At 38.6% G+C, this 27,714-nt stretch overlaps 1 protein-coding gene across 3 annotated transcripts in view; it reads left to right on the top strand.

Moving 5' to 3' along the window:
* LOC146481641 (nesprin-1-like) overlaps positions 1-27,714 on the top strand; it is a 118,255-nt gene that overhangs the window by 1,445 nt on the left and 89,096 nt on the right. Inside the window, exons 3-19 of one of the 3 annotated variants that reach the window (XM_085107689.1) lie at positions 1,123-1,218; positions 1,654-1,731; positions 2,565-2,657; positions 3,938-4,026; positions 5,509-5,586; positions 5,955-6,070; positions 6,817-7,667; positions 16,626-16,790; positions 19,155-19,472; positions 20,132-20,413; positions 21,349-21,648; positions 22,454-22,771; positions 23,498-23,664; positions 24,326-24,482; positions 25,748-26,014; positions 26,232-26,537; positions 27,198-27,521. In XM_085107689.1, coding sequence (XP_084963815.1) covers positions 1,123-1,218; positions 1,654-1,731; positions 2,565-2,657; positions 3,938-4,026; positions 5,509-5,586; positions 5,955-6,070; positions 6,817-7,667; positions 16,626-16,790; positions 19,155-19,472; positions 20,132-20,413; positions 21,349-21,648; positions 22,454-22,771; positions 23,498-23,664; positions 24,326-24,482; positions 25,748-26,014; positions 26,232-26,537; positions 27,198-27,521 — 4,005 coding nt within the window. Of the gene's footprint in view, positions 1-1,122; positions 1,219-1,653; positions 1,732-2,564; positions 2,658-3,937; positions 4,027-5,508; positions 5,587-5,954; positions 6,071-6,816; positions 7,668-12,095; positions 12,149-12,225; positions 12,255-14,493; positions 14,751-16,625; positions 16,791-19,154; positions 19,473-20,131; positions 20,414-21,348; positions 21,649-22,453; positions 22,772-23,497; positions 23,665-24,325; positions 24,483-25,747; positions 26,015-26,231; positions 26,538-27,197; positions 27,522-27,714 lie in introns of those variants that run through there. The other 2 variants (XM_085107691.1, XM_085107690.1) reach the window with 2 other exon arrangements.

Below are 27,714 nucleotides of genomic sequence, written 5' to 3'. Positions count from 1 at the left end.
GGCAGGGGTGTGCCACCTGTTTTTGCCAAATCCTGACCCAGTTTTAGAACAAAAGTTTCCCATACCCATTCTCAGAGGTGGCCTCTATTTTCAGACTTTTAGATCAAAATGGGCAAGATCTACAATGCCATTTTCAGACCAGAAATTAATGGCTCAAAATTCATACCCCTTGGGATGGCACCTCAGGGTGAGATCTCAACTGTGGTCGACGTATGCCTCTAAGACAGCAATTTTTATTGTCTGGCTAAAAGCGTTATTGCATATCATAAAGTACGGTTAAAAATACTTCTTGTAATATGGAAACTTCGCATCCAAAAAAAGGGTACAGAAAATAGTTTGAAATGGGGTCAGGGATTTGGAAGACTGGATAGGATCCTCCGAACAAGGTTTGAGTGACATGTACATGTCAAAATGCATCCAGGTTTCTTGTGGACACTCAATTTTTGAAAAAAAAAATTAATCGAGAATTCACCTACTCTTTTAAAATTTTATGGGAAAACTCATATACCACTTCCTCGGATGCTAAGTGCTCATCAGTTCTGGCTAAAAGTCTGCTCCAACATAACCAGAGAGACAAAAACAAATGTTTTTCTGATGAAGAGCTAATGCTTGAAACATCAGCATTTTCAATCTCTTTAGACTTTGCAGTGGCCATTTTACCTTTAGTTATAAACTCTTTTGATAAACCAAAAATTTGTTTCTACTCCCCACAGACACAGCACCACAGTTTCTTTAGAAACTAACTCCTTTATTTTCAACTCTTGCCGCGCCTTGCGGACACCACGATAATACAGACAGCAGCTAAATCCCCAGAAAAAATAAATTACAGGCGTTTGACTGAAATAAATTCCTGCTACAACTGTATTAGGGACTCTCGCTATTAAGAATGCTTACTCGCAGTCTCGAGGGTGTCCGTAATATAGGGAGTAGACTGTATCTAGGAAAAAATAATACATTTTGTTAACTCTGATGAGTATCCCCTTGTGTCATTTCTTGGTCAGCTGATCAATGTCCTTATTATTTAACCAATTAGGCTTGTGATTGTTTTTGTTGAGATTATTGTGAGTTTAACATATTCACCATGCATATAATTATTCCCTAATTTCTTCACTTTATAATCAGCACAAGCCTCCATGTCATGTTGATGACTTGATTGAAGGATTACAAGATGGCACAAAGTTACTGGCACTGTTAGAAGTCTTATCAGGAGAACGTTTGGTATGTTGCCTCAGCTGAGCATCTTTATGTGCCAAGAAATTGTCAGTTTTACCCGCTAAGAGAAAGTAAACTGATTTCCGAGCCAGTTCAAGTGAAAATAATCTATATTTATTGTTTGGAGGATACCATACTTTAGATTTCACTGCATGTGCTAATTTTCTAACTTGCATGCGTTGCTGATTCTGGAAATTCTCAGTTGTCAAAAGATGCCCATTTCTTCTGGTTTCAGCTGGTTTGAAAATCTATTTTGGTAACAGTTTACCATCTGTCAGTGGGTCAAATATATTTGTCAGTTTTTTGGCTCAGTTGCCTTGATTAATCTTTTCAGAATTCAAAATAATTTCAATAGCAGAGAGTTGCATGTTATATTCGTTACTGCTGTAAATGCATATTTCAGAGCACAAGCTTACTTAATCTATTTCTTTCATATTTTAGCCAGCAGAAAAGGGAAACAAGCGACCTCATCATCTTGCAAATGTTGCAGCTGCTTTAAAATTTTTAACTGCAAAGAATGTAAGTGTGATAAATTATACAAATGCAAATTATTTGTTCTTTTATTAATGTGGTTATTCTTGGATCATGAAAGGGACAATCTGATTGACTGGAGTTGTGCTTGCTAGATGTGCAGTTTTGAAATCAATGAGCTGGAAGGTTACATGTTTTCTATGCTTATACCCTTGACAACTGTAATTTTACCAGTGAGTGAAAAAGTGCCTAACAAACTTCAAATGTTCAGCCATGTGACAGTTATTTTGGTACTATTAACAGAGTGATTTATATACCTAGCATGTACCCAAATGATGAAATAGAATTCTAGACTCACTGAGTCCTAGCAGAAACAGCAATGTTTTGTTGTCATTGGAAACCTTGGAAAGAACATTCACTTCCATGTTTGTATAGCTTTGCCAATTGGAAGGAATAGTGCGAGTGAAGTTTTACTGTTTTGTGCGTTAAGTTTATCGAGGAATCAGTGAAGCGACAAGCTCATTACTTTTTCTGCCTTGCGAGACTTGATCCTCGATTACTGAGTCTCGATCCTCTATACTTAATTCTTACGACTTTCAAGAATTGAGGATCAAGACTCGATAGAGACTGTCAACTTACTTTTAAACAGTACTGCAGTGGTGCATTCTCCTACCCAAAGACTGATACTGTACCATCTGAAGGTTGGAGAGTTGACGACTGTATTCAAAAAATTAAGCTTACAACGATATCATAAAAGCCTCAAATAGCTCTAGGTCAGAGTGACTAGGAGACTCCACAGAAATAATTACAGATGTACATGTAAGTGATAATGTTATTAGGAGTTAGAACTAATGAGTCATTGTTTTTTTTTTGTATGCCAGGTAAAGCTTGTGAACATTCACAGAGAGTCTGTTGTTGATGGAAACCAAACACTGGTTCTTGGATTAATCTGGGCGATTATTCACCATTACCAGGTACAGTATGCACAATGTTATATTCAGGTCTGCATTTCACTCCAAGCACCTCTGCTCTCTGTACAGCCTGGACATGGTCCTTTTAGAGTTTTTGAAGTGATATTTGGTTGGTGAATTAATCTTCATAATTTGACAATGTCAATTGAAACCTACATTAACCTATTTTGTTAACTACAGTAGAATCCCGGTAACTCGAACTCTGAAGGGAAACGAAAAACTCTTCGAGGTAGCGGGGTTTCGAGTTATCGGGGTCAATTAAAATATTCAATTTTCCAGGTTAATAATTAATAGTTCATTGATTTTCAGCACTTTGGTATATAATACAGTGCAAATTAAACTTATTTCATGAGAAACTAATACGTTTTGCAACAACTGTAACGATTATGCATTCTTACGACAATGCAACACTGTGAACTTAGTTTATTTTAATACACTCATTTATGTTCTCTTTTGCGTCGTCCAGTCTTTGTTTTAGTGTTGAATTCGATCACACGATAAGAAAAACTAATGGGATATCTCAACAGGCATCTGTGGTGAGTTAGAGGAACAAGAAATTTGAGTCATCAGGGTAAATTTTGATCAAGGGAAACGAAATTTAGTTTGAGTTATCGGGGTTTTCAAGTTATCTGAGTTCGAGTTAACCGAGTAAAAATGACTGAAAAGTTGGGTCAAATTCAAGGGAATTGAGACTCAGTTCTAGTTAGCGGGGGAGTTCGAGTTATCCGAGTTCGAGTTACCGGGATTCTACTGTATAACAAAATTCTCCAATCTGATTGGCTATCAGCATGCATGTTAGGGACAGTGTACTTGTAATGCCTAAGTAATTGGACAGCACATGCCATTGTGCATACTGTAATAATGATAATAGGATGTGGTCCGTAATCATTCCCATGATTAACAAAATCAGATGACCCCCTAGCGGGAGTCCGATTTGTTTAATCATTCATATGATTACAGACTGAATCAGATGGCACAAGCCCTGTTACTAATTGGTCATTACTAAATATCAATTTCCAAGAACATTTGGATGTGACAAACAAAAAAAAAGGTCTAGTGAGACATTGTGGAGGATGTAGAAAATTATATGTGGAAGAAAGGACTCTGTTCAAGTGCAACTGTGCTATTACAGCTCATGCAATGGTGTGTGCTGTCCAATTTAACTTGGGCATGACATGTCGTCTGTCCTGTTACTTGTAGTTCTCAAATCATGGCTGCTGATAGCCAATCAGATTTGAGAATTTTGTTATAGTTATGATTAATTGTAAATTTTTTCTTATCAGGTGGAAGGTTTCTATGCCAACAAGAAGAAGGCAAGAACTAAAAAATTTCTTCTAGACTGGTCACGGAAAGCAGCCGAGAAAGCCACAGGGTAAACTTTTATTTTTGTTTACCTACATTAAACAAGATAAGTTAGATTATATAATAAATTATTATAAGAATCTTTCTTCTAATAATTAGAAGAAAGATTCTCGCAGTTATATACACAACCAGACTGTTGTGAAAAAACCTGAAAAAAAATTCAGCCTTGAATGGGATTTGAACCCATGACCTCTGCGATGCCAGTGCAGTGCTCTACCAACTGAGCTATCAAGCCAACTGGGAGCTGGTCATGTTCTGCAAGAATTAAACTGTCAGAATCTTTCTTCTATATAACCTTTCTTATGCAGTGTGTATACATGCTTCATAAGATACAGGTGTAAGTTAGAGATCTTTAATAATAAACTGTAACAGTTTTAGAATGTGCAGTTTCAAAAAATATCTATACCCCCACACAGAAGAGATTTTCTATAGGACTCAATATCCCAATTACTACCTAAGTGCAAATTGTGCAGTTCCAGAAAAAAATCCATACCCACCCCATGGAAGGTCATCGGAAATTCCTAGGGGGAGGGGGTCTTAAAAGTCAAGATTTTAGAAGCAAAGTACGAAGCTAAACAGAAATTTTTTTTGGGGGGGGGGGGGGATGGGGGTGCAAAACAAAAAACCTTCTGTGGGGGGAGTATGGATATTTCCTGGAACTACACATTACAGTTTATAGCTTCATATATATTTTTTTAACCTTTTTGGGACCTTGGAGATCCTGGCGCCACCCCTTGGAATTTCCAATCCCTTCCATGGAGGGGGTGGCAGAATGGTTATTTTCTGGAACTACACAATCATGAAGATGTACAAAATCACATCCTCGTCAAAAAGTCTGGGTTGATCTCTTTCTTCTTCTTTCATTAACAAAACAATACCAAGCAGCAGACAAGTAAAGAGAATTCAGCAAACCGTTAACTTGGAGGCATTGTCTTGATTTCCCCACCACATTTGGAGACATAATATTTCTTCAGAATTGTACTTGCTTTAATTTGCTTTTTTTAGATAGCAAACTTTCATTCTTACAGCAATTTAATGTTATAAGTGAAGATGTTTGTGCTGCAGATAGTTGTATACATGTACCACTTTGTCTAAAGTTTAGTTTTAAAGATTTATCTTTAATGTGTTGTCAGGTCTTGTCCAAGTTAAATAGTTTTGACTATTCCCTTTCCCTGTTAATCTTTTTTGTCCAGTTCAAGTTGAAAGGGGAGGTGTAGCCTTTTTTCCTTAGGACACTTGTAATGTGAAGTTCCAGAAAATATCCATACTCTCCCACAGAAGGTTTTTTTTGTTTTGCTCCCCCTCCCCCTCCCCCTCCCCCCCCCCCCCCAGGAAATTCCAGCTCACCTTCATACTTTGCTTCTAAAATTTTAAGACCTTCCATGGGGTGGGTATGGATTTCTTATGGCACTATGTTTCAGCCACAGTTCTAGTACCAACCTTTCCCTGTTATTTGACTCAACTAACCTCTAAGTTTGATTTCTTTCTTCAGATCAAGTGATGCTATTAAAGACTTTGGCTCCAGCTGGAAAAATGGTCTGGCATTTTTGCACATAATCCATGCATTTAGGTGAGATCAAACGAAAGGTTTGTTCACAAACAAATCAAACGAGGACATGGTTTTGTACGAAAGATCAGACAGCTTTAATAAAACAATGAAATAACATTTGGGGCACAACTGGCTTCCAAAGGGGTTTACACAATCACAAAAATGCGGAGTGAGTACATGAGAACATGAGTCCAATCAGGTGAATGACATAATAACAGATGCCCAATGATGAGTTACATGTTAAACTCAATTAACAAACTTAATAAGACTAAAAATGGAGTTGTAAGGCATGCAGCATTGTATTATAAACATGTGAAGTTAGTTTAAAAGTGGTAGTTGAAAATTTTTACGAAGTCCAATTATATACGTAATCCTTTTCATTTCTGTAGGCCAGAGTTAGTGGATCTCAGTGCTGTCCAATCGCGTGATAATGTCAGCAATCTAGAAGAAGCTTTTGATTTAGCTGAGAAACACCTCAAAGTCCCCAGGCTTTTGGAACCTGAAGGTCAGTTTACACGACTTCTTTTCTCTTCAATCTGAAAACAATGCAACAAGGACGGTGCCTACTTTTGTTACTGCACATTCGTTCTGCACATTTCGAGATACTCGGGTTTCCTATGGGTGGTACCTACTAATACAGGGATATTTTTGTGTGGTTTAAAACTATACGGAGAAAGTAGAATTAAGCAAGAGCTCTTAGAATCCAAAAAGAAAATTTGGGGTAACCATGCATTTTTCAGAGATAATGTAAGCTTCAATATGGAAAAAAAAACGCCATACATTGCTCTGCATTTTACTGTTTCTTTTAGAATAATTGTTGCTTGATTATCTCTAAAAAACGCGTGGGTGCCCCCAATTTTCTTTTTGGATTCCAATGGCCCTTGCTTATATAAAGATCTGCTTTTCCCGCATAGTCATAAACCAGGCAAAAATACTTCGGTGTACGTGTAAGTAGGCACCTTCCTTAAGGCTCATTAATAAGGTGGAGAATTCGTCAATGGTATTTCTTTATGCTTGACTACGGATAAACCCAAGGGGGAGGGGTGGGGGCCTTAATTTTTTTAAGGGATAAAAGGGGGCCGAAACCGATTCACCAATGGTTTCTGAAACTTTTTAGTACATCATAAAATGATTAAGTAAACTCGTGCTCTCAAATTAAAACGTTATTTTTATGGGACGTTTCTTTTTTTTTTTGTTACTTTCTTCTAATATTGTTTCAAACACATTACTTTCTTTTCCTTTACTTTACAGATGTCAATGTGGAAAAACCCGATGAGAGATCGATTGTGACTTACTTGGCCATACTGTGTGATACTCTAGAGTCTGAGAAAAGCAAGTCTCCGAAAAGACCCGTCTCACCCAGTAAGACCTCCTCAAAGAAATCACCATCGACATCCAAAGAAGCTGGAAGGAGAACTCTTAGTCCTGAACCAGGGGAACAACCTGACATGTTGAAAAGGAGCAGCTCCAAAACAGACATTAGTGCAAACGGAAGGGAAGGTAAAGGTAGGAGCTCCTCACCCACCCCTCCCAGGAAACAAGTGAGAGCGGAGGGCAAGACTGTTAGTCCCTCACCCACCTCTCCCACGAAACCAACGGAACAGTCTAAGAGAAGTACCTCTCCTTTGAAAGCTAAAGATGGGAGAACGTCGTCACCTACTCCTCCCTCAGGAAATGGGAAGACCAAAGCTAGCCAAAGCAAGTTAAGTACCTCAAGCTTGAATGGACCGAAATCTGAAACGCCTAGTCCCAAATCCTCAACTTCAGAGGAGCCCATGGAAATCACATCCACAGAGACAAATATTTCGCCTCCTAAAAGACGTGAGACCCGATCTACGAGCCCCACGCCTAAATCTAGTGCGCCAAAGAAGGCACGGATGAGTACTGGTAAAATGGCAGATCATTCAGAGAGATTAAAGAGCAAACGATTGTCCGTTGGTTTAGACAGTAAGAGACTCTCAGTCTCCAGTTACCATGGTGACACAGGCCATAAGAAGAGAGCAAGTATCACTGGGACACTTTCTTCGTCACGCAGGGCCAGCTCAGCCGTGACAACACCCATGGACGTGGAATCATCATCCAGTGAATTGGAGGAGTCTGAGGTAAGGAGATGTCTTCAAAATTAACTTTTGGTATGGTAGCCCAGGCAAAATGAAAGCACAAAGGAAAATATTGCATCAGTAAGGGCATATGTTTTATTTTTGAAATTCTTTGCATTGATTTTTCTCTTATTTTATCAACTTCGCTTTTTGATTTCTCAGTTTTCTTCAGAATATTGTTAATATTGTTCTACTTATTTTTCACATGTGTAGTTTTCCTTTTTTATTTAGTTTTAGAAGGCCAAAAGTTCATTAATGTTGTTCACTATTTACTGCTACCCTCTCTATATAAAGGATTTACTTAGTTACTTGCCTCGCAAGGGAAAATAGAAATAAATACGAATTTTGAAAGCTGGCCACTTGGGTCAGGCCAGGGGTTACTGCCTGGTATTGCTGTTCATTCAGAATTCCGTTTATAATCAGCACTTCGCTATCGCAAGTTATTTTTCTTTGTTTTCCGCGAAGTACGTGAGTAATCTATAAAGAACAAGCGGTAACTTTGAATTCATCTACAAGTATGGAGAATTAGATTTTGTAAACAACAGGACATCCGGGAAAACCATCCTTTTCCTTCCTTACTTTCCTCTTCACTGCATGATTACTTTTGTGCTCTAACTGTGAAAACGCACGTTTGTAAATGTGCTTGTTCAAAATCTCATCGAATTTTAACATGCTTCATGGCAACAAACGTGTTCAATGACGTCACATTGTTTGCCTGTTTTCAAACCTTCGAGCGAAAGAGATAAATCTTAGACCTTTGCGAATATCTTGACTTTTTTTACGTTCTTTTTTCTAAAGATAGTAGTATTTGGGCTTTGTCTTCGTGAAAGGATTTGCTTTTCTCAAACGCGGAAAACAAAACTATTAAGGTACAAATTTATCTAAGTTCACTTGCAAGAAACTTGCAAATAAGAGAAGACGCTCTTCTATTTTATTGCTCACAAATATTGTGTGGTGATTAAGGCGGCTGCTTTGGAACTTTTTCTAACAAGTCCAATTGTCGATGGCTTTCCTATCCGATCCTAAATAACAAAATTTAGAAAATCTGCGAGAATATTCAGCCTTCAGTCCTTTTCGATTGGATCTTAATCTTGATTCTTGTAGTCGGGGAGTGGTTCTGTCTTTCGATTCTCATGATGAAATCTGAAGGTAACCATTTAAAAGAAAACCTAAAGTGTGACCATTCAAATGAAAGCTAATGAGCAGTACTTTGCTGTGGTATTGTCTGGTTTTTCACCATTTTTTCAGTTGGCATTTTAGAAACTTCCCTTATTTTATACTTCAGCAGTGTGAAAAGTTGTGTTTATTTTCCATTCCCTTCGCCGTTTCCACGATACCCATAACCTTGGTAAAATATTTGACTTCTTATAAATATTAATATAGTTATCAAAATAATATCTTCCTATTATTTTGTCTATGCTGATGACAAGTAATGAATGATTTAAACGTCTGCTTGCGGCCATCTGATAGCACTTGATTTCAACACGATTGGTGTCATTTGGCTCGCTGTAGCAAGTTCTCTGTTGTATCGAAAAAAGCTTTATCTTTTCCATTGAGGTGGGTTTTACTTATAAGTGTTGATTATCCTTAAACTTTTTCGCGGTGAAGTACTGTTGCTATGTTTGAGAACGTAGATGCGCAAGTAGCTTACAACATTTCACCATAAATGTTTTGGTTGTACGTTGGGATGCAAATGATTTGACGTTGATCGCTCTTACGGTTATTAATTTGTGAGTTAGTTTCAAACGCAACAATACTGCTATTACTGTAAACCAGGCTGCAAACATTTACATACATTTAAACTTTAATTTTTGCCTGGGATTTTCACTATGATACTTGATGGCTTGCTTTCTCATTTTCAAGACACATTGAGTTTTGAATATGTTCTTCTATACAAGAAATTAATCATTAATTTAAAAGCTGGCCTTTTCTTTAATAACAGAAATATCAAATACTGCATATCATTTGATAACGTGGAGGTAAATGTTGTCATCGGTGGAGTGGTATTAACCATTTAATGTTTTGTTTATGACAACGGAGCTGGCGATATACTGTGAAATGTTCCTTTTTTCGCGGAAAAATGATGCTAATTGAGAAAATTGTTCTAAATCTAATTTTACTGTGTTTCGATAAATTGTGCAGACGGTTTCGCTTCTGTGACATGTTCTTTTAATCTTTTGTGTAAGTCGCACTGTAATCAGATTCAAATGGTGTATGTTACAAGGTGAGTCAAACCAGGTCTCACAGCGTCGATAAATGGTTCAGCTTCTATGTCTACACGGAAATCGCAGACGTAACATAAACTTTAATGTAAACTTTAATGTAACCTGCTCTTGGAACTGGCAATACGATCAGGGCTTAGCTAACGGAACGACAAAGAACATTAAGGGATATCACTTTGCAAGACAAGAGCTTTTGTCACGCAACACGTAACGCAACGTGTTCTTTTGTCGCCGAACGCGTGACTGGGGAAGGTCTCATACTCATAGAACTGTGTAACCTTAGAGGACAGGAGTTCGACCGTACTCTTTCTTTTTTTTAATTCAACAATAGAATGCTTACGATGCATTACTAACAAAATAAATCGCTTAGTTTATTACACATATTACAGTGCTACGCACGTAAATTTAAATTCGTTAAGTATTTACATGTACATATTTTTTATGTAGTTACATAATTTCAGATATGTGATAAGAATTTTTACTAACAGCTTTTAAAATTGTAATGTGAGAGGAAAAGGGGAAAGCCTTCTATTCTAGGACGTTGGCCGCGCGTGGTACAGATCCAAATGTAGAATCTCGCGGCTAAAAATAGAAAATAATGATATTTGTCTTGCAAAAGCTGGGGTTTTAAACCGATAACCTGATAAATCGCAAATCGCAATCGCCTTCTACGCAGGGCAATCATACTCTGGAATAAATGGCTCTGTGCATTTTGTATTTAGTGTTTGTCTTGAGATTGATATAGTCTCACATCAGGCAATAATGCATGCTTATTTGGCCAAATGCTTTTTCATTTCCTAAAGCTGACGCAAATACCATACATTTTACTCCCACGGCGGCCAAGGTCGCAGATGTACAAAATTCCCATATTTTGAATTAAGTAATCTTTTAAAACTAACGGTACCACCACAAAGTACCGCTGGGGAGCTTTGGTTTGAATTAAGATATCACTATCCTCATTTTCTGTCGTTTGAATGATTTATCTTAAAACCTGAACAATATTGTAATCAGCACCACAGTACTGCTTAGTAGCTTTCATTTGAATGGTCATACTTTAGGATTTCATACACAGACTCAAACGTTAGAACCACTTTGTACAGAATAATAAACAGCACCACAGGAAAGTACTGCTCAGTAGCTTTCATTTGAATGGTTACACTTTAGAATTTCATACACAGACTCAAAAGTTAGAACTACCTTGCACAGCATAATAAACAGCATCACAGGGAAGTATTGCGAGTAGCACGAATTTTATTCACAGACACAAATGGAAGAAAGTTAGACTCAAAAGCTAGAACAAGTCTGATATACCGCCGAAATGCATAATACAATTAAACACTTCGAGTGAAATTGTCATTCAAATGGTAGCTAATGTAATTTAAAAGTCCTTTCTTTGGACCATATGGAACATATCTGATTCATATCAGATTCAGTTTTAAACTCGTAAATTTAAATCAATTTTTTCTGGTTATTTCCGTCCATTTTTTTTTAAAGTTGGAGCCTTGGAAATGTAGAAAGCAAGAATTAAACAGAGGAAACTTCGATTTCCCACCAAGCTAGATTTCATTAATTAAATTGAACTAAAGAGTTCAACTCTCGTGAGATAAAAATAATAGACTTTTTCTCCAAGATATTGAGATCACCTTTGTTAATAACAAGGACGTATTGTTTAATTGCAAAGTAGGTATTTATCTTTTTACTCAACGAAGTCATTTATTCGTATTGAATGTAAAATATTGCACCCGAACGACATTTTTTAATCAGTGTATTTTAAATTGAACTCTGCTACTGTTTCCTCGATTTAGGTGAGTTAATTTGAAGATTTTGTTGGGTGAAATTTTGATTAAAAATTTCATCTTTTTTACTGGATTTTTCGGGAAAATTTTTGTAATTGTTGTTTTTAGCTTACTCAGACTTGACTTTGGGTCTGTTCATACAGCTTGCGTCGTGGACTTATGTTTTTCAGATTTTTTTTTTAAATCAGCCTTTAAAGTTAACAAAGTGCAAAACGCGACGTCAATGTAGAAAATAAGTAACTCCACAAACTACTCGATTTAATTTAGTTTTTACTTTATTTCCATAAAACATGCATTTTCAGCAACTCTATATTTTGTCTACTTCGGCTTTTTGTCCGCTCAAAACAGGTGTCTTGTTTTGATTTATGAATATTCATGTTTGTAAGGCCGGCTTCCGTTGGGTAATATGGCGCCCTCGCCTGGAAGATGATGTCTATAATGTTTGGTTTGTCCTTGATTTTGAGAGGTGGGTTAATATTCATCCGATAAGTACCCACAGTTAAATAATATTTTAACGTGTTTTGTGGTATTTTTCCAAACAAGGCAGATCAAATGGAAACGAGGGATCTAAGGTGAGATTGATAATAAACAGAAATTTCGTCTGCAAAACACTTTGATGAAAGAAATTTGAATAAATTTTCATAACAGGTTGAAGTTAGTTAGATTCTTTCGTTTGCTATTGAGTCCTTAATTTTCTCTTTTTTAAGCTTCGTTTTTCTGATAAGTTCGGTGTGAGAGGCCAAGTAAAATTATAAATACATAATAACAAATCTCAATGTCTTTGAACATTTTAAAAGTTATATTCTGTGATGCAAATCAATTGTAAACGATATGACAATCGGTTTAACCTTTTTTAGACAGTAAATTTGACTTCATTAATTTTCTGAATAAATGAGAGCTTTGAAGTTTTTGATAGCATTTGCAGAGAGGAAAACATCGACTGATATCTACCCACATATTTTTTGCAAAGGTAATAACAGTTTTATCGAACATATTGACTTTGAATTTTAAAGATAAGCGCGAAATTCGCAGTTGGTATACCAAAACATTACAGGTCGTTCTCTAACCGTATTGTGAATATAACGTTCATGTTTTTGTCAATTTTTACGTTGTGTGTATATATATGCAAACACTGTCGATTTAAACTGAGATTTGTGTTTATGGTGAAAGAGTCATTTTCCTCTGCCAAATTTAAATGCCCTTGTTTGTTCTGAATGACAACAAGCGTTTTTATTTTATATAAATACATCTATTTTACTTACATTGTGAATTTCAAGGACTAATGCATGGTTTATTAAGTAGACTAAAATCCGGTGGTATTGAAAACCACTGTTATAAAAAAAGGCGAGAAAAATGTTTTACGTGGGCGAAAAATACAAAATACAATCTGATATTTTACCGTGGGTCGAGCGAACGAACAAAGTTTGGTCTTTGGTAATTGCAATCAGACAAAAACTCCAACCTTAAAGTAATTATAGTATTGTGTGATTGTAAATTTAATGCTATTTGTTAGATCTTGGTGATACAATGATGCAGTCTATATCATCAGTTGCCAGTTCACCAGTTGTTTATAACTCTCCTAAGAGAGTACATTTCTTGGTATTTTTGGTGAGATTTGAGTTGTAATTATTCCTTCTTTTCGCTATTTAATTTTTGGTCATTTTCTTCACGGTGAAAATGAAGTTTGGGAGCCCTGCAGACAAATAAGGAAGATATGTAAATTATTGCAAGGATAGCTTTTCCCTTTTGTGCAGATTCAATTCCTGAAGGGAGTGTCGTTAAGGCGAAGAAACAAGGACAAGAAAAACCACATAACACGACTCCTGGGTTTGATTCTTAGAGGAAGACACTGAAATAGTCTGCGGGAAAAAACAGTAAACTCCCGTAAAACATTGACACCGGTATTAGAGGCTTAAGATTCCAGAGATAATTGTTTTCTTGACAGTGCAAGTTTTTTTTAGAAAGATGTTTGTGCTTAATTCTTTTTAGTTAGTATTTTCCATTCGAAGGTTAGCCAAAAAATTCTATAAGATGTTGTTAAGGCAACAATATTGTTGTTCTTCCGCTAAAAGAAAACTTACACTTTTGAAATGATGTCTTTGAGACTGTCAAGAATGTCTGCGTAATCGCTGTACTGCATTGTTTAAATAACATGGCATTGTTTGTCTTTGGTAATCCTGCCTCTAAATCCGTGAGAGCAAAGCTTTTGTAAATACATAAAAACGAAATGTTTAATGGGAATTTTGTTTAACGAAGACAGCGTCGGTCACCGACTTGTTTGCCGAAGTATTGTTATAAGCACTCTATATTTATATTTCAAGTCAAACGTTTCAGGTTGAGTAGTTTTGGTTTTCAAGTGTCGTGTCAATTTAATCTGTTAGAGCTGTTCTTTCAAGATCAGTTTAGAATTTTTTTATTCGCTAGGTCCACCAGCAAATGACTCCTTCTTAGAACACAACAATTCCTCAAGGCCCTTTTGTAAGATTCGAAGGTTAATTTAGTCTTCTGAGAGAACGATTTGTTTAACGGTAATTATGGCTGATTGTTCATGACGTCGGGTATTAAAAACGTAACCGATATGTGTTTTGTTGTATGCGAGGTGTTTTGTTTGTTTTCATTCCATAACTTTGCGTCCCGCGGGGTTGAATGTGTCTGGGATACAAATGAAATTTAATCTTTCAATGATATGGAGATAAACTGAGAAAAAATGTGATTGTTCCATAGTAATCTTCTTAAATAATTTCCAGAGGAAATTCGACCATTCAGCTGTTTCGTCGGGGGTTAGGTAAGTGCTAATAGCGTCTGTCTATCGCGCACGGTAACCTGGTTTGGACTGTACACAATGGATGAAATGTCGTGTCAAACGATTTCTCGCTTGCGTTTTCTGTTGTGGCGGGTATGTCAAAGCGTACAAGCCCATGTCTTTGAAACCGAAAGCGCGTAAACGATTGTTCAGCAGATTTAGCGGCATTTTCGCTTGTTTTAGCGCCAAATCCACAAGTCGTAAAGGGTATAAACACGTTCAAGACGAGTTGTTCGATGAGTACTTTGTAGGAACGGATCCAATGGTAAGCGTTGCTGGAAATGTTTTTGTATTTGCGTATTAAAGATTTAATTAGAATACACTGCAAGTGGTTTTAAAGGACGTATAATAGACACATTGATTAACTTCGCGGCCATCGCTTCAATCTTAGTGCGGTCTCCTTTGACTGATGCAAATGTATAATTTGTTCGTGAACAGTACGATCGTGCTTAATTATGTATAACTGTTTTATCTTTCAAAACATCGTGTACTATTTTGAGTGAATTTTCAATCTTACATCGTATTCTGTTAGTTTCTAGTTTGTTTCCTTGTCATATTGCGAATCTCTAAGGAAGCCATGCAAGTGCGTGACTCCACAACGCTCTATAGCGTGACCTAGTAATGCGAAGCACGCGAATGTAATCACGCGTCACGCGATGCTTTCTAGGGTCAAATTTGGCATTTACAGTCTCGAAGGCTCTGGATGAATTAACGTTTGAAACGTCTTGAGTTCTACAAACTCCTTTTACTGAAAAAGATCGCCAAGTTTTAAATTAATCTCCAATCTGACGTTTAGAACTTGTTGAGTTCCGCAATCTCTTGTCACTGAAACAAGTTCGCGTATTTTCAAATTTAAACAGTCTGAATGGTTTACACGGATTCGTTATCTATTAAGGAAACTGTCTCTCTCTAAATAAATTAACGTAAAATTATGGAAAATACAATCTAATTTCAAATTTCATTGGAAAACATGGAAATCATATTTCCGTGTGGGACAAAAGAGGATTTGGTTATCGCCTATTTTCGGTTTTAAATTTCCCGGGCGCCGCCATTTTGAATTTCTTGATCGTTGCCCAATTGTTTCACACAAAAGAACTTCTTTTTTCTGGTTTCAGCGGTAACAGTATGACCTCATAAAATCCGAAATGGCGCCCCCCCGGGAAATTTAAAAGCAAAAACAGTCGATAATCATATCCAATTTTAACCACACTTGAATCGTCTTTTCCACTTTTCAAAGTAAGATTAAGAATTTAGCCATTATTTCCAACAATTGAACGTCAATTTGTTGTCAGATTGGAGGTTCCCTTTGAATGACAGGGCCTCTACTTCTCTGTACGGGAATGTTGCGCGATTTCCTCGTCAAATCACACGGTAATTTACATCTTCATTGTTACGAAATTCCTTTCAGCTCACCTGTCACTTGCTCTCCATTGTGCTCGGTCAGTACAACATCTTGAGTACATTCCGGTGTTTATGGTGTCAAATTTCACTGAGGCCACTTTTTTGGTCGCTTATGGTTTTATTTCCTTATCAAGGTCATTTTCCAGTATGATTGTTAAGACAAACGCTCATTCAGTAGCGCGTTTCTCAGAGTGGAAGGTGAAATGGAAGTGTGTTTTATTTAGAAATAGGAATCCCTACGTTTAGCTGTTGTGAAATGAAGTAGTGAAATAGGGCATCGATTCCAGGTGCAAAGTCAGAAACGGGGTGTAATTTTGTTTTGTTGGCGGCACAGAGTCTTATGTTTTGTGCTGCTATCTCGAGAAAATGGCTATTTTCCGGGCCCATCTGAAAATAGAGTTGCAGTTAATTAAGGGTAAAATGTGATCTGTGAAAACTCTTGGTGCGTTTTTCAATTGAGTATCGAAAGTAATTTCGCGTTTGTTTTGGTTCTGCTTTACTACGCTCTGTGATTGGTTAACAAAACTCGCGCCACTTTCTCAGCCAATGAGAAGCAAAACCAGAACCATTGACTTGGTCGCCGGCGTTTTCCCGCGCTTGGCGCCGGTTACATGAATTTGCTTTGAATTATGATTGGTTCATTGCGGTCTTTCCTCTGTTGTGATTGGCCAGAATGATTGCTTTGGTTAGTTTGACGGCGCTCAGCTGAAAACCCTTTTTTCTTTGTTTGTGTTTTTAGGACGAAGAAGATGAATTTGAAGCGGGAAGCGAAAAGAGAGACGTGCAACAGGAATACAAGGAGATCATCGATTGGTTAAATGATGTGGAACAACGGGCGTCTTTAATGGCGCAACAGTGGTGTGAAGAGGGCGAAGAAGATGAACCAAAGAAGAAACGCAAAGCGGTGAGTTTATGTTGGTTAACTCGATTTAATCCTCTTGAATCCGTTCGGAGTAAAAGACTGGCGCACTGTGTCTCGCCGACTCGGTGTCACGTGAACAGCGTACGGTTATCAGAGTCTAAAGTCCAGCTAGAGTGACTGGCTGGTCAACAAAGTTTTGCAAACTGTTTTGACGAGTAGCGGGCAAACTAATAGGCAAAATTTCGCAGGAAAGTAAAACTGTCCGATGAAAAATCCAACAGCGACCGTTGCAAGTTACCTCAACCATGTTAAAAAAGTCTAGAACTTTGTTGTAACATGAAAAGGAAGGAAATATTATTGACTATAATCATCTCATATCCAACAAGCGCGAGTGGAATAATTGTTTTATTAAAAACAATCAAGTAATATTGGTAGGCCTTGCTGATTTCCTTTTCAAGAGCAACCAGAAAACAATTTATGGTCGCTATTTCTCGGACATGGTATAGTGGCTCATATACCATGCATTACACAATCATCCAGTTTTCAATAAACTCTGATAACACACAGAGGAAGTCAAAGCGAGGTGAAAACATCAGTCACGCTACAAGCCTACTTTTTTCTCACCACGGTTGGCAAAGCACTCCCTTGCAAACAATGTCTTCAGTTTGTGAGTACCTACACGTATATTGATTTGCTCTTTAAGTGGCCGCTATTGAATTGAACGGTTGCCTTGTTGCCTTGAAGTAAAGAAGCCTAAAATGCAATCTAGCGTATCCGATCTTTCAGTCATTGAGCAGTTTTGATCGTTTTATTTTAAGGTAGTTCATCGATGGGTAGTCTAACTACAATGACTTCATTAAATCACGCTTTCTTCAATTTTTCGGCTTTAAATTGTTTTTGTTCACCAATTTTTTATTGACCTATATTTATAGCGTCACTTGTCAGCGCTAAGCTCATTGAGTGACACGGCTCAAAAGCTTGGCTTTCTTTGTTTCGCTGTGGGCTGTTTTGCTTGCATAATAGCCAGTACCCTAAGGAACAATCACAGCTGATTCTTGACTCAAATTTGCATTCGTAAAATCTCTCGCATCACTGAAGACAGAGGCTAAACTTAGCTTGTGAAGATGAGAACAGGCATGATTTTGAAGGTGATCTCGAGAGAGCCTGTTTAGGTTGAATGTATGCTGTTGTTGCAAGATTTACGCGTTTGTGAACATGATGTCATTTCTATTTGGTGGATATTGGGAGGCTGTCGTGTTAAAATGTCAACAAACTCTTCCGAGGTAACTGTTAATAACCCGCTCAACGAATCAACAAGATCGTTTTATCTTGTACTTATCAACTGATTATCACTCCGCTGAATAGTTTTGACAAATACACACTTGATTGGTACTGCATAGTAAACGGTATCGACAGAATGTATTGCTGTATAGCTAGTTCGTTTGCCCACAAACTAAAACGTTAGAATTACCTTGTACTGCAGTACTACAGGAAAGTGCTGCTCGGTAGCTATTTGTTTTGTCAACCGATTCAAACGCTCGAGCCACCTTGTACATGTACTAAACAGTGCAACAAGAATGTACGTATTTTAATATATACACCCTTGTTAAAACAGCTTTCATATGAGCAACCACTTATGATTAGCGGTATCCTGCAATAGGAATACGTACTCTCAATACTACAAATCTCTCATAAGAGGTTTTAGGAGTTACCAGGATGCAAAACGGGCTTTGAATATCATATATCAACAAACGTTTGCAGAAAGCTCTTCCTAACCTTACCTAACCCGAGGAATGTCGTGGCTATTCTGTGTATTCCTTTACCGGATTGCGGTCAGTCGAACGTGACTTAAGATTTTATCTACTGCTCAAGAGATAGAACAACGTGACATAACTCAGGTTCTCTCTCCTCCACAGAGGCCTCTGTCGCCTCTGGAAGAGACTGGGGAGAGTGAGAAAAATGAGGAGCGATGGAAACAGGATTTTATGAAGGTGGTCGCTAAAGGGAGATGATCTCTTACAAGAGATTATAAATACAGTGTTTGACTGAGAACTGATTCAAACAGGATGTTATGAAGGTGGTCGCTTAAGGGAGATGGTCGCTTACAAGAGATTCTAGTAAATACAGTGTTTGACTGAGATCTGGGAACTGATTAAAGGGGGTTTTTAAGTGGTTAGGGGACATGGTGATTTACGAGAGATACTAAGTAAAGTGTTTGAAAGACAACTTATTGAAATGGTGTCTTATGAAGATGGTCGGTTGCGAAGGATTCTATACTGACGGTGTTCGACTAAGAGCTTATGAATACATGTAAAAGTTGTTCAGAGAGACGTTCAAAGATGTTGAACAAAAACATGCAAATGCATCATCTTACAATATTATTTTTTTATTTTTTCCCTTCAACAGAAGCAGATACAAATCTTTCGACAGCAAATCCAAAGACGCGAATATCACATCAGTCGGATTATCGAGACAAAATACCCCCAGTTCTCCCTTCCCGAGGACAAACTTCAAATTCTTGTCACCAAGTGGGAAGTAGTGAAGCACAAGGTCACGGTACTGGAAGAGAGGATCTGGGAAGTAGGACGTCACGTGAGGAAGGACGGCAAGCTTGGCAACTTGTTGCTATGGTTACACGAGGCCGAGGCCCTTCTCAACTATTACGAGACTGAAGAGAACTGGATCTGCGAAGTTCCTCCCAAGTTTCTATTGAAGCAGCACGAGGTTTGTTAGTGTATTTTTTTTCTCAACTAAGTAGGTGCTAAATCTGCTATGGAAATTGAGCGTTCAACAAACAACGGGAATAACTGACAGTCAAAAGATAAAACCAACTGGTGGACCCCTCCCCCCTCCCCCTACTGGACCCCGTCTACACTGGATAAAAGGTGCGCGTCGGTTTATCGTTGGGTACAGCTTCTAACTGAACGCCACGTGAACAACCACGGTTTTGGAGAAACCAGTAACACTGATCTTAATCTTTAGGGAACACTTTTGAATTCCTGACTGAAAAATGCGTGACATAACATCAGAGGTTTGCATAACCGTCTCTTGAGTTCTCACCTAAAAAAAATAAATAAATAAATAACCTTTGTTTACCCTCGGCAGTGTTTATAGCACAAGTGCTAGTGGGGCCGAGCATTAAACGTCACAAATAAATCATTTAAATTGAAAATAACATGGTTAAAAATCCCAACTGGCAGGAGGCAGACCAGCTGGCTATTTACAAACGCGGCCGAGGAGTTGAACTTGGGGCTACCGAGAAACAACTCCATCTAGTGGTCAGAGCGGGACTTGAACCCGGGACCTCCGGATTTCAAGTCCGGCGCCCTGACCACTCGACCACGCTGCCCCTCAGTACCAATGCCTTCTTGTTTCATACCCAGACCTTCTTCAAAGACTTGGACGAGCATTGTGAGGGTCTGGATGCTATTCTCCAGTCGGGTGGTGAGGAGGATCTTGTTGTGGATGCGTCGCTGCTCAAAGAAGTCGACGATCGCATCAAAGCAGTACGAGAGAAGTCCGCTGACCGACAACAAAGACTCGCTTATGAGCACGCCAGGTCCAAGAACCTTGTGGTGTTAGAAGCTGGGCGCAAACAACTCAGCTGTCAACCAGTCAAGCACGCATCGCAGGCTCATGTGGAGAAGGCCCTCGGGGAACACACGGTATGTGTACATTGTGCTGTGATCAAAGTTCAAATTCGTTCTACTGTTCTTAAGAGGGTACTTAACATTATATGTTCTGAGAATTTACTTATTCATATTGGATAACCTTAGACGTTGAAAGTACTTGCAGTGTTCTATAAGGCGATGTTTTGATATTCAAACTTGTCTTTGCTGCAGTATTGAATGACTAAACATCAGCGATAAAGTGAAAAAGATCGCCAAAAGAGATCTTTGCGGTTATTTTAGCAACTTCAGTGATCACAACAACAGCTGAATGCCCCAATAGCTAAGTTGTGGGCGCAATATTCGTCACCAGAAATCCAGTCACAGTCGACGTAATTTCTAAAGCGCAGTGTTAAAACAGTTGTATTTCAAATAGATATTGGCCTTGTTTGCTCGAAACATTATCACCAATCGATAATACGGGAAGTGGTCAAAACTGTACTCAAACTGGACCCACCAAACCACAAAATAGATGGTGGTCTCTGCCTGCACCCCCCTTTTCTCAATCTCAAAAGATGGTGTCTTTATTGCATAGCCACCCCTATGTCCAGCCGTAAAAAAATGACAATGAGATTCAGACCTCACTTTTCTTGTTTATCTAGCAATGCTAACTCTTGTTAGCTGAATATTTCTGTGTCAACACAAACTTTAATGGCAATAAAATTTTGTCGGTAATGTTCAGGAGACAGGTGGTGTCTTTGATAACTCTCCTGCCCCAGAACAGGTAGTCCTCTTCGAACAAACTTGTTATGACCAGTTCTCTAAGCGATAGTTGACGTGCTGGCGAGGAATAATTTGGAGTGAGTTTATGAAACTATTATATCATGTGAACTGGGGATGCAAGATCTAACATTGAGGCACAATTTTTGACGCACTGGATTCCACTTTGACTTTTCTTCTCTGTTTTACATTCTATCAATATTTTCCCACAGCTGTTTTTTCTCGACAAAAAGTTCCTAAAGAAATGCAAAAAGAATCGGAGAAGTCTTCACGAAGCGGGGGACGCGTTCATGAACATTCTCCCAGAATCCCGCCGGATCGAGGTGAAAACCCTTATTTGGAGTGTGGATCAACAAGTTGATAAGATGGCAGAAGAAGTTACCTCGCGTCTGAGACACCTCGAGGAGCTTAACAAGAAGTGGAGAACTTTTGACACGCTGATGGCGTCTGTGTGCAAATGGATGGAGGGTGCGGAAGGTTTGATTAAGAACGGGACGCTTAAGGCTTGCAAGGTACGTCATGTAAAGGGAATTGTTTAAATTATTTCAATCTTTGTCATGGCTGCCAACAAATGGATGATGTCATTGTTGTATGAAGGTACTCCAGAATTGCTTTCATCCCATAAGCTGAAAAGCTAGAACCACCTTGTATAGCATGATAAACAGCTCCACAGGAAAGTACTGCTCTGTGTCATTCATTTGTATGGTCACACTTTAGAATTTCATCCACGGACTAAAAAGTTAAACAGCACTACAGGAAAGCTGTTATTTGAATGGTCATACTTTTCGTGGTTAGTGAGTTATAAATTGTGTTAGAGTAACTGCCTTATACTTTACGTTAAGTTATTCAACTGTATATTATGTGAACGTAAGTTCAAAAGATTGTGCAAAGCTTTCAACAGAAATTGCGACCTTGCAATTGTGGCGTTTGATACTTGCTATAAATCAGTCTCTCTCACCTACAATACTGGCGGAATCGTTTGGGGGTAGTGGCTTCGTTGGGGCCACTTAAACCCTCCCCCCGCCCCCAGTCTTGCAATTCGTGTGGTGTCATCAAGTATTCATACACCCAAACATTATGACGGTATCACAATACTAAGACTTGGCTTTGGGAAAGGAAAGCGTTAAAATGTCTCTTGTAGCTGTGAATAAACTTTAGATACACCCTTTCCTATTTAGGTGGGAAACTTGCTACAACATTGAATGGAATGAAATCCCCCCTTCAATTAAACAAAAAAGTTAATGTTTAATTCGCGCGCAAACCAGAACGCGCCACTTGCCCATCAGTCAATTGTCCCTACCCTTGTTCATTTCCCAGGAATACTTGAAAGACGTGGAGAAAATCCAATCTGATGCATCAACCGTTCAAGACTGTAGTAAGATAGTTCTAGCGCATTGTCAAGACCGAGTGAAGATCGAGATGAGCCAGCTGCTCCGTGATGTGGATCGACGCTTGAACCGCATTATAAGGAGAAACTCGCGAATTATGAAATGCGACAAACGGAACTCAAAGCTGGAACAATTTGAGGCGACAGTTGATGGGGTCATGGACTGGATTAATGATGCTGAGGTGTTTGTGTCCTCTGCTGTTGAAGGAACGTACGAGGTAGTGAAGGAACGAACCGACAGGCTTGAGGTAAATGAAACAGGCACCCGTTTCTCGAAAGACGCGATAACTTATGGGACCCGAAGACTGATACGTACAGAATGGTGTTATGTTCCTAAATAGAAATTAAATCTTCGTTGAGTTTTTTTGATAACAACAGTTTCAGGATGATTTAGTTCAGTTCTTATCTTCCTCCTCGAGAACTCAAAATTTACAGCTTTATCTTCAAGCGGATGTTGCACTTAGCAGAGAAGAACTCTACTGACCGTGACAACTAACGTGCAGACCAGGGCCCAGTTGCTCAAAGCTCGATGAAGCCAATCGATAATCCTAGGTTAACGCAAACTTAAATTACTAATCCATAAAGATTGTTCCAAAAGATTTTAAAAACCATTTTTGGAGCGAGGCGAAGATCTCGATAACTTTTAATCGGGCATTAGAGTTGACCGGCCTTCTATCAACCGAGCCCAGTAATAGAACGCGGGCAGAACAACCCAAGGGCTACATATTAGGTGCATGGGCATAAGGACATGTTTTAAATTGCGTATTTCTGGTCTAAATCAACGAGATTTTAATTTGTAGAATATCAAGGCAATGTATGACTTGTTCTTTATTGTCTTGTAGCCTGATCGTTTAATAATGAATTGATACTTAAGGGAGGACTTCATGTTAACTTTCCTGGAAAAATCAGTTGTGATAAATAACCGTACCTTTGCCAGTATTGTACTTTCAAGATGTTTCTCCACGTGTCTTTAGGTTACTCAGAAGGAGATTGAGAATTGCGAATCAAATGTGAACTCATTAAACAGACTCACAAAAGCCATCCTCAAGGACTTCAAGACAGACATGGCCTCTTCTATAAACGCCACTCTGTCAAACATCAACCGGAGATTTGAGAAGATCAAGGCTTCTGTTCCACACAGGTATTGGAAAGGAGATGGATTTGTTCTGCTCTCTTCTTCCTTCTGTGAAGAATAACAAAGAAATAATTTGTGAAATTGTGCAATATTTCTAATAGGAAAAGTTGAATAACGAAGGGCGTTACTGGAAAGTACTGTCGAAAACCAGTACCAGTGAAAAGAACTTCTCGTTTGCTCTCTAGGACTTCATCCTCGGACTCAAAAGTTAGAAGCATCTTGTACAGCATAATAAGCAGCACCACAGGAACGTACTGCTCAGTAGCTTTCATTTAAATGTCACACTTTAGGATTTCATCCACAGACTCAAAAGTTAGAAGCATCTTGTACAGCATAATAAGCAGCGCCACAAGAAAGTACTGCTCAGTAGCTTTCATTTGAATGGTCACACTTTAGGATTTCATCCACAGACTCAAAAGTTAGAACCACTTTCTACAGCATAATAAACAGCACCACAGAAAAGTACTGCTCAGTAGCTTTCATTTGAATGGTCACACTTGAGGATTTCATCCACAGACTCAAAAGTTAGAACCACCTTGTACGGCATAATAAACAGCACCACAGGAAAGTACTGCTCAGTAGCTTTGATTTGAATAGTCTCAAAATGAAAACATTTAGAATTCATAAGGCCGGTAAAACGTAATAACCACTCGTTCTGTTCTTATAGGTACCTTACACTAAAGCAGATCTTACCGCAACTTGAACAATTTGAATCCGGATTAGAGGAGGAGTTAAACTGGTTGGAGGAGGCACTTGTGGCTTTAGAAGCCTACAAGAATGTTAACACGCTGGAGGAAGTTGAAAAAGAACTGGGCAGATACACGGTGAGTACACTGTAGCTGGTTCTTGCCTCAGTCTTTTCGTCACCCTGCCTCCGTAATATTGGTTCGTAAGATTGGCTAGTAGAATTGTGAGAAACAACATTGAAAGAGCGTTGGGGAAGACGAAAGGGTATTATTGGTTTGGTTGTAAAGTGTCCCAGCAGATCTCGTGTACTGTAGGCGAGTGAGTGTTTATTTCAGAGTAACTCTCAAAAGCAGCGGAAAGTGCCGAATGTGGGCGTGATGTGAAGGTGTTACTCGTAGCAAACTCGACAGGGTGAAGCGGGGGAAAGTGAAAAACGAGTGAAAGTTTAGTGATAGGCTAAAAATTAAGGTTACCGTAGCTTCTATCCGAACAGCAACCCGGTTTGCAACCCTAATACAACAAACAAACAACAACTAATAATTAACAACACAACAACAGCTAATAAATAACAACAAAAAACAAGCACAAACAACAACAATAGCAATAACAACATCAACAAACACCGAACAAATAACAACTAATAATTAACAACAACAATAAACAACAAGCAAACAATACCAACAATAACTATAAAAACAACAACACTGAGGCATTGCTCAGAAAGTACAGAAAATAAAACAACTTAAGTAAACAATATTGTAGAGTCTAAATCTCATCCGTGTAGGTATTTCATTCAGATTGCCGTGGAACACAAATACGAACTGAGATCAAAAGCAGAATATTCGTCCTTGTGTCCCTTACAAAAAGGCATATGGATTCTTTCATCCCAAGGGCTGCGAGGCTCACCTCTTACATGTAGTAAAAGCTTCCTTAAGGACGGTGCCTACTAATACCGAAGTATTTTTGTGCGGTTTATGACCATGCGGGAAAAGCAGATCTCAGCAAGGCCTATTGGAATCCAAAATGAAAATTGGGGGTAACCACGCATTTTTCAGAGATACTTAAGCAATAATATCTCTAAAAAACGCCAAAATATAAAGCAATGTATGGGATTTTTTCCTAAATTGAAGCTTAATTATCTCTGAAAAATGCGTGGTTACCCCCAATTTTCTTTTGAGGTACCAAAAGCATTTGGTAAGTTCTGCTTTCTTCGTATAGTTTTAAAACGCGCAAAAATATTCCTGTATTAGTAGGCACCATTCATAGGAAACCCGAGTATCTCGCGATGCGCAGAACGTATGCGCAGTAACAATAGTAGGCACCGTCCTTAATATAGTGCCATAACTTTCTGCACACAAAAGTGTCAATGTTGTTAATTCTTTTTCATTCTCTTTGTACGTAGCATCTTTTTGAAGACATGGATCAACACAGTCAATTCGTGGAGAGTAGGAATCAACTATATGTACAGCTACGCAGTTCACTGGCTGATAATATCGACTTCTCCAAACCACAGGAGAAAATCAATTCTCTGAACACTAAGTGGAAAATTATTCAAGGAGGCGTAGAGTCACACTGCAGTAACCTACAGGAGTGCTATAAACTGCTGAAACATTTTGAGGAAAATGCCAGGAAAATGCGCTCCTGGACTCTAGAATCGGATCTATCCCAGGTAAGGTATTCTCCCTTGGACATCGCTGCTTCTTCGTTTACCTATTTGTTCAATCTGTTCAATCTCAGAATTAAAAGTCTGGCGCCCTAACCGCTTGGCCACGCCGCCTCCCTTAAAGCAAATCAATTCAGCTGATAAAGCCAAGTATTAGCGTTTTCTTTTGTCGAGTGTTTCTTCTCATTTTAACGTCTAAGATAATTGTTCCTCTTCTTTCAAGGTCTCTGATGACGAACTAGACGGCATCCAAGCTACCTGCAACGACCTTTTACAAACACACGAGCAACTGCGAGCCATTATGCCAAACGAACAAGTCAAAAGGCGCTTGGAGGGTGAAGCTACCTTCATAGCACAGGAGTGGGGTGAGGTGTACAGTAGAGAGAAATCACGCCTGATTAGGAGCCATTTTGAAGATTTAAGGTCCTCATTAAAAAGGAACATTGACGGTCTTGATAAAGAGTGGGCTGAGGTGAATCATCAGTTTAGTACCCAAGGATACAGTGGGGACCTCCATGAGCGATACCAGGTATAGTCCGTTTTGCCCCCTCACTGCACATCTTCGGCTGTATTTTTAAATTTTGTCGTTGTTGTGTTTTGTTGGTCGAATTAGTTCATTCTAACTCGTGGACTTTAAGGGCGCGTTTCATTTGTCAGAACTGGGACTAATAAAACTTTACATTTGTAACTGACAATCTGGGCCCTATTTATTTCACACTCATTCAGAAAATGAGTCCGGTAAACACTGTTACAAGTCTTTAACGAGGATTATTGAACTCGTGTTTGAACTCTTCATCGAGTTTCGTTTTTGTGTGCACATGCAAAACCAATGGCCCAGCATGTAAACTACAATGTAAACGTTTTATTAAATTGAACCCTGGTCTGGCCACCAGTCGGTCTGTAAATGGAATGACCAATTTCAAGGACTGATTATTCAAATTCTGCAGAATGGCACATTCTGAGAGTAGTGTCCGCCATTTTGAAGCAATAAAAAAAAGCATATCAACTGTTGTTCAAATTGGTGCATTCCGTTTGCAAAATGACCAATCTGGCCGGTCAGTTCTGACAAGTGGAAACTTGCGCCCTAAGACAAACCTTTAGAGTCATTTCTGAGCAACCTCGACGTTTCTACTGTAATTATATTGCATCAGGCTATTCTGACTTTTCACTTCAATGTTTGCTTTTCCAGCGTGTGTTAGGAAATCCTGATGCAATTAACAGCATCGAAGACGATTTCTGTAATCTCCAGGAAGCGAAATCACAGTTGCAATTGCCGCATGAAGAAGAGCAGCTTGAAACTGCAGTACGAGAGCTTAGAACAAGATGGGATGAAGTGAAGACCAAGATTGATGAGCTTCATCCAAAGATGCAGATTATGGCCGAGAACTTTTCTGATTACAAAGATAAGCTACAATCACTGGCTCAGTGGGTTCAGGATGTGGAAAAGACTTGTGATGCCCTGGACAAGGTGCAAGACTATAATGAATTCCAGCCATTGATGGAGAATTTTCAGGTGAGTTTTGTCACTTTTGTGAAACCTTTTGTGAATTGAAAATCAAACGTAATTCAGGAAATTACTGTTGGATGATAGCTCACTGTCAGGTTTCATCTACAGACTCAAAGTTGGAACCACCCTCTACAGCATAATGAACAGCGCCACAGGAAAATACCGCTTCATCCACGTTTTACAGCATAATAAACAGTAC

The sequence above is a fragment of the Pavona decussata genome, unplaced genomic scaffold, assembly GCF_977016875.1.
Source record: "Pavona decussata unplaced genomic scaffold, jaPavDecu1.1 SCAFFOLD_48, whole genome shotgun sequence".
Lineage (NCBI taxonomy): Eukaryota > Metazoa > Cnidaria > Anthozoa > Scleractinia > Agariciidae > Pavona > Pavona decussata.
The sequence above is the reverse complement of the archived record's forward strand: the minus strand, read 5'-3'. Positions and strand labels throughout refer to the sequence as shown.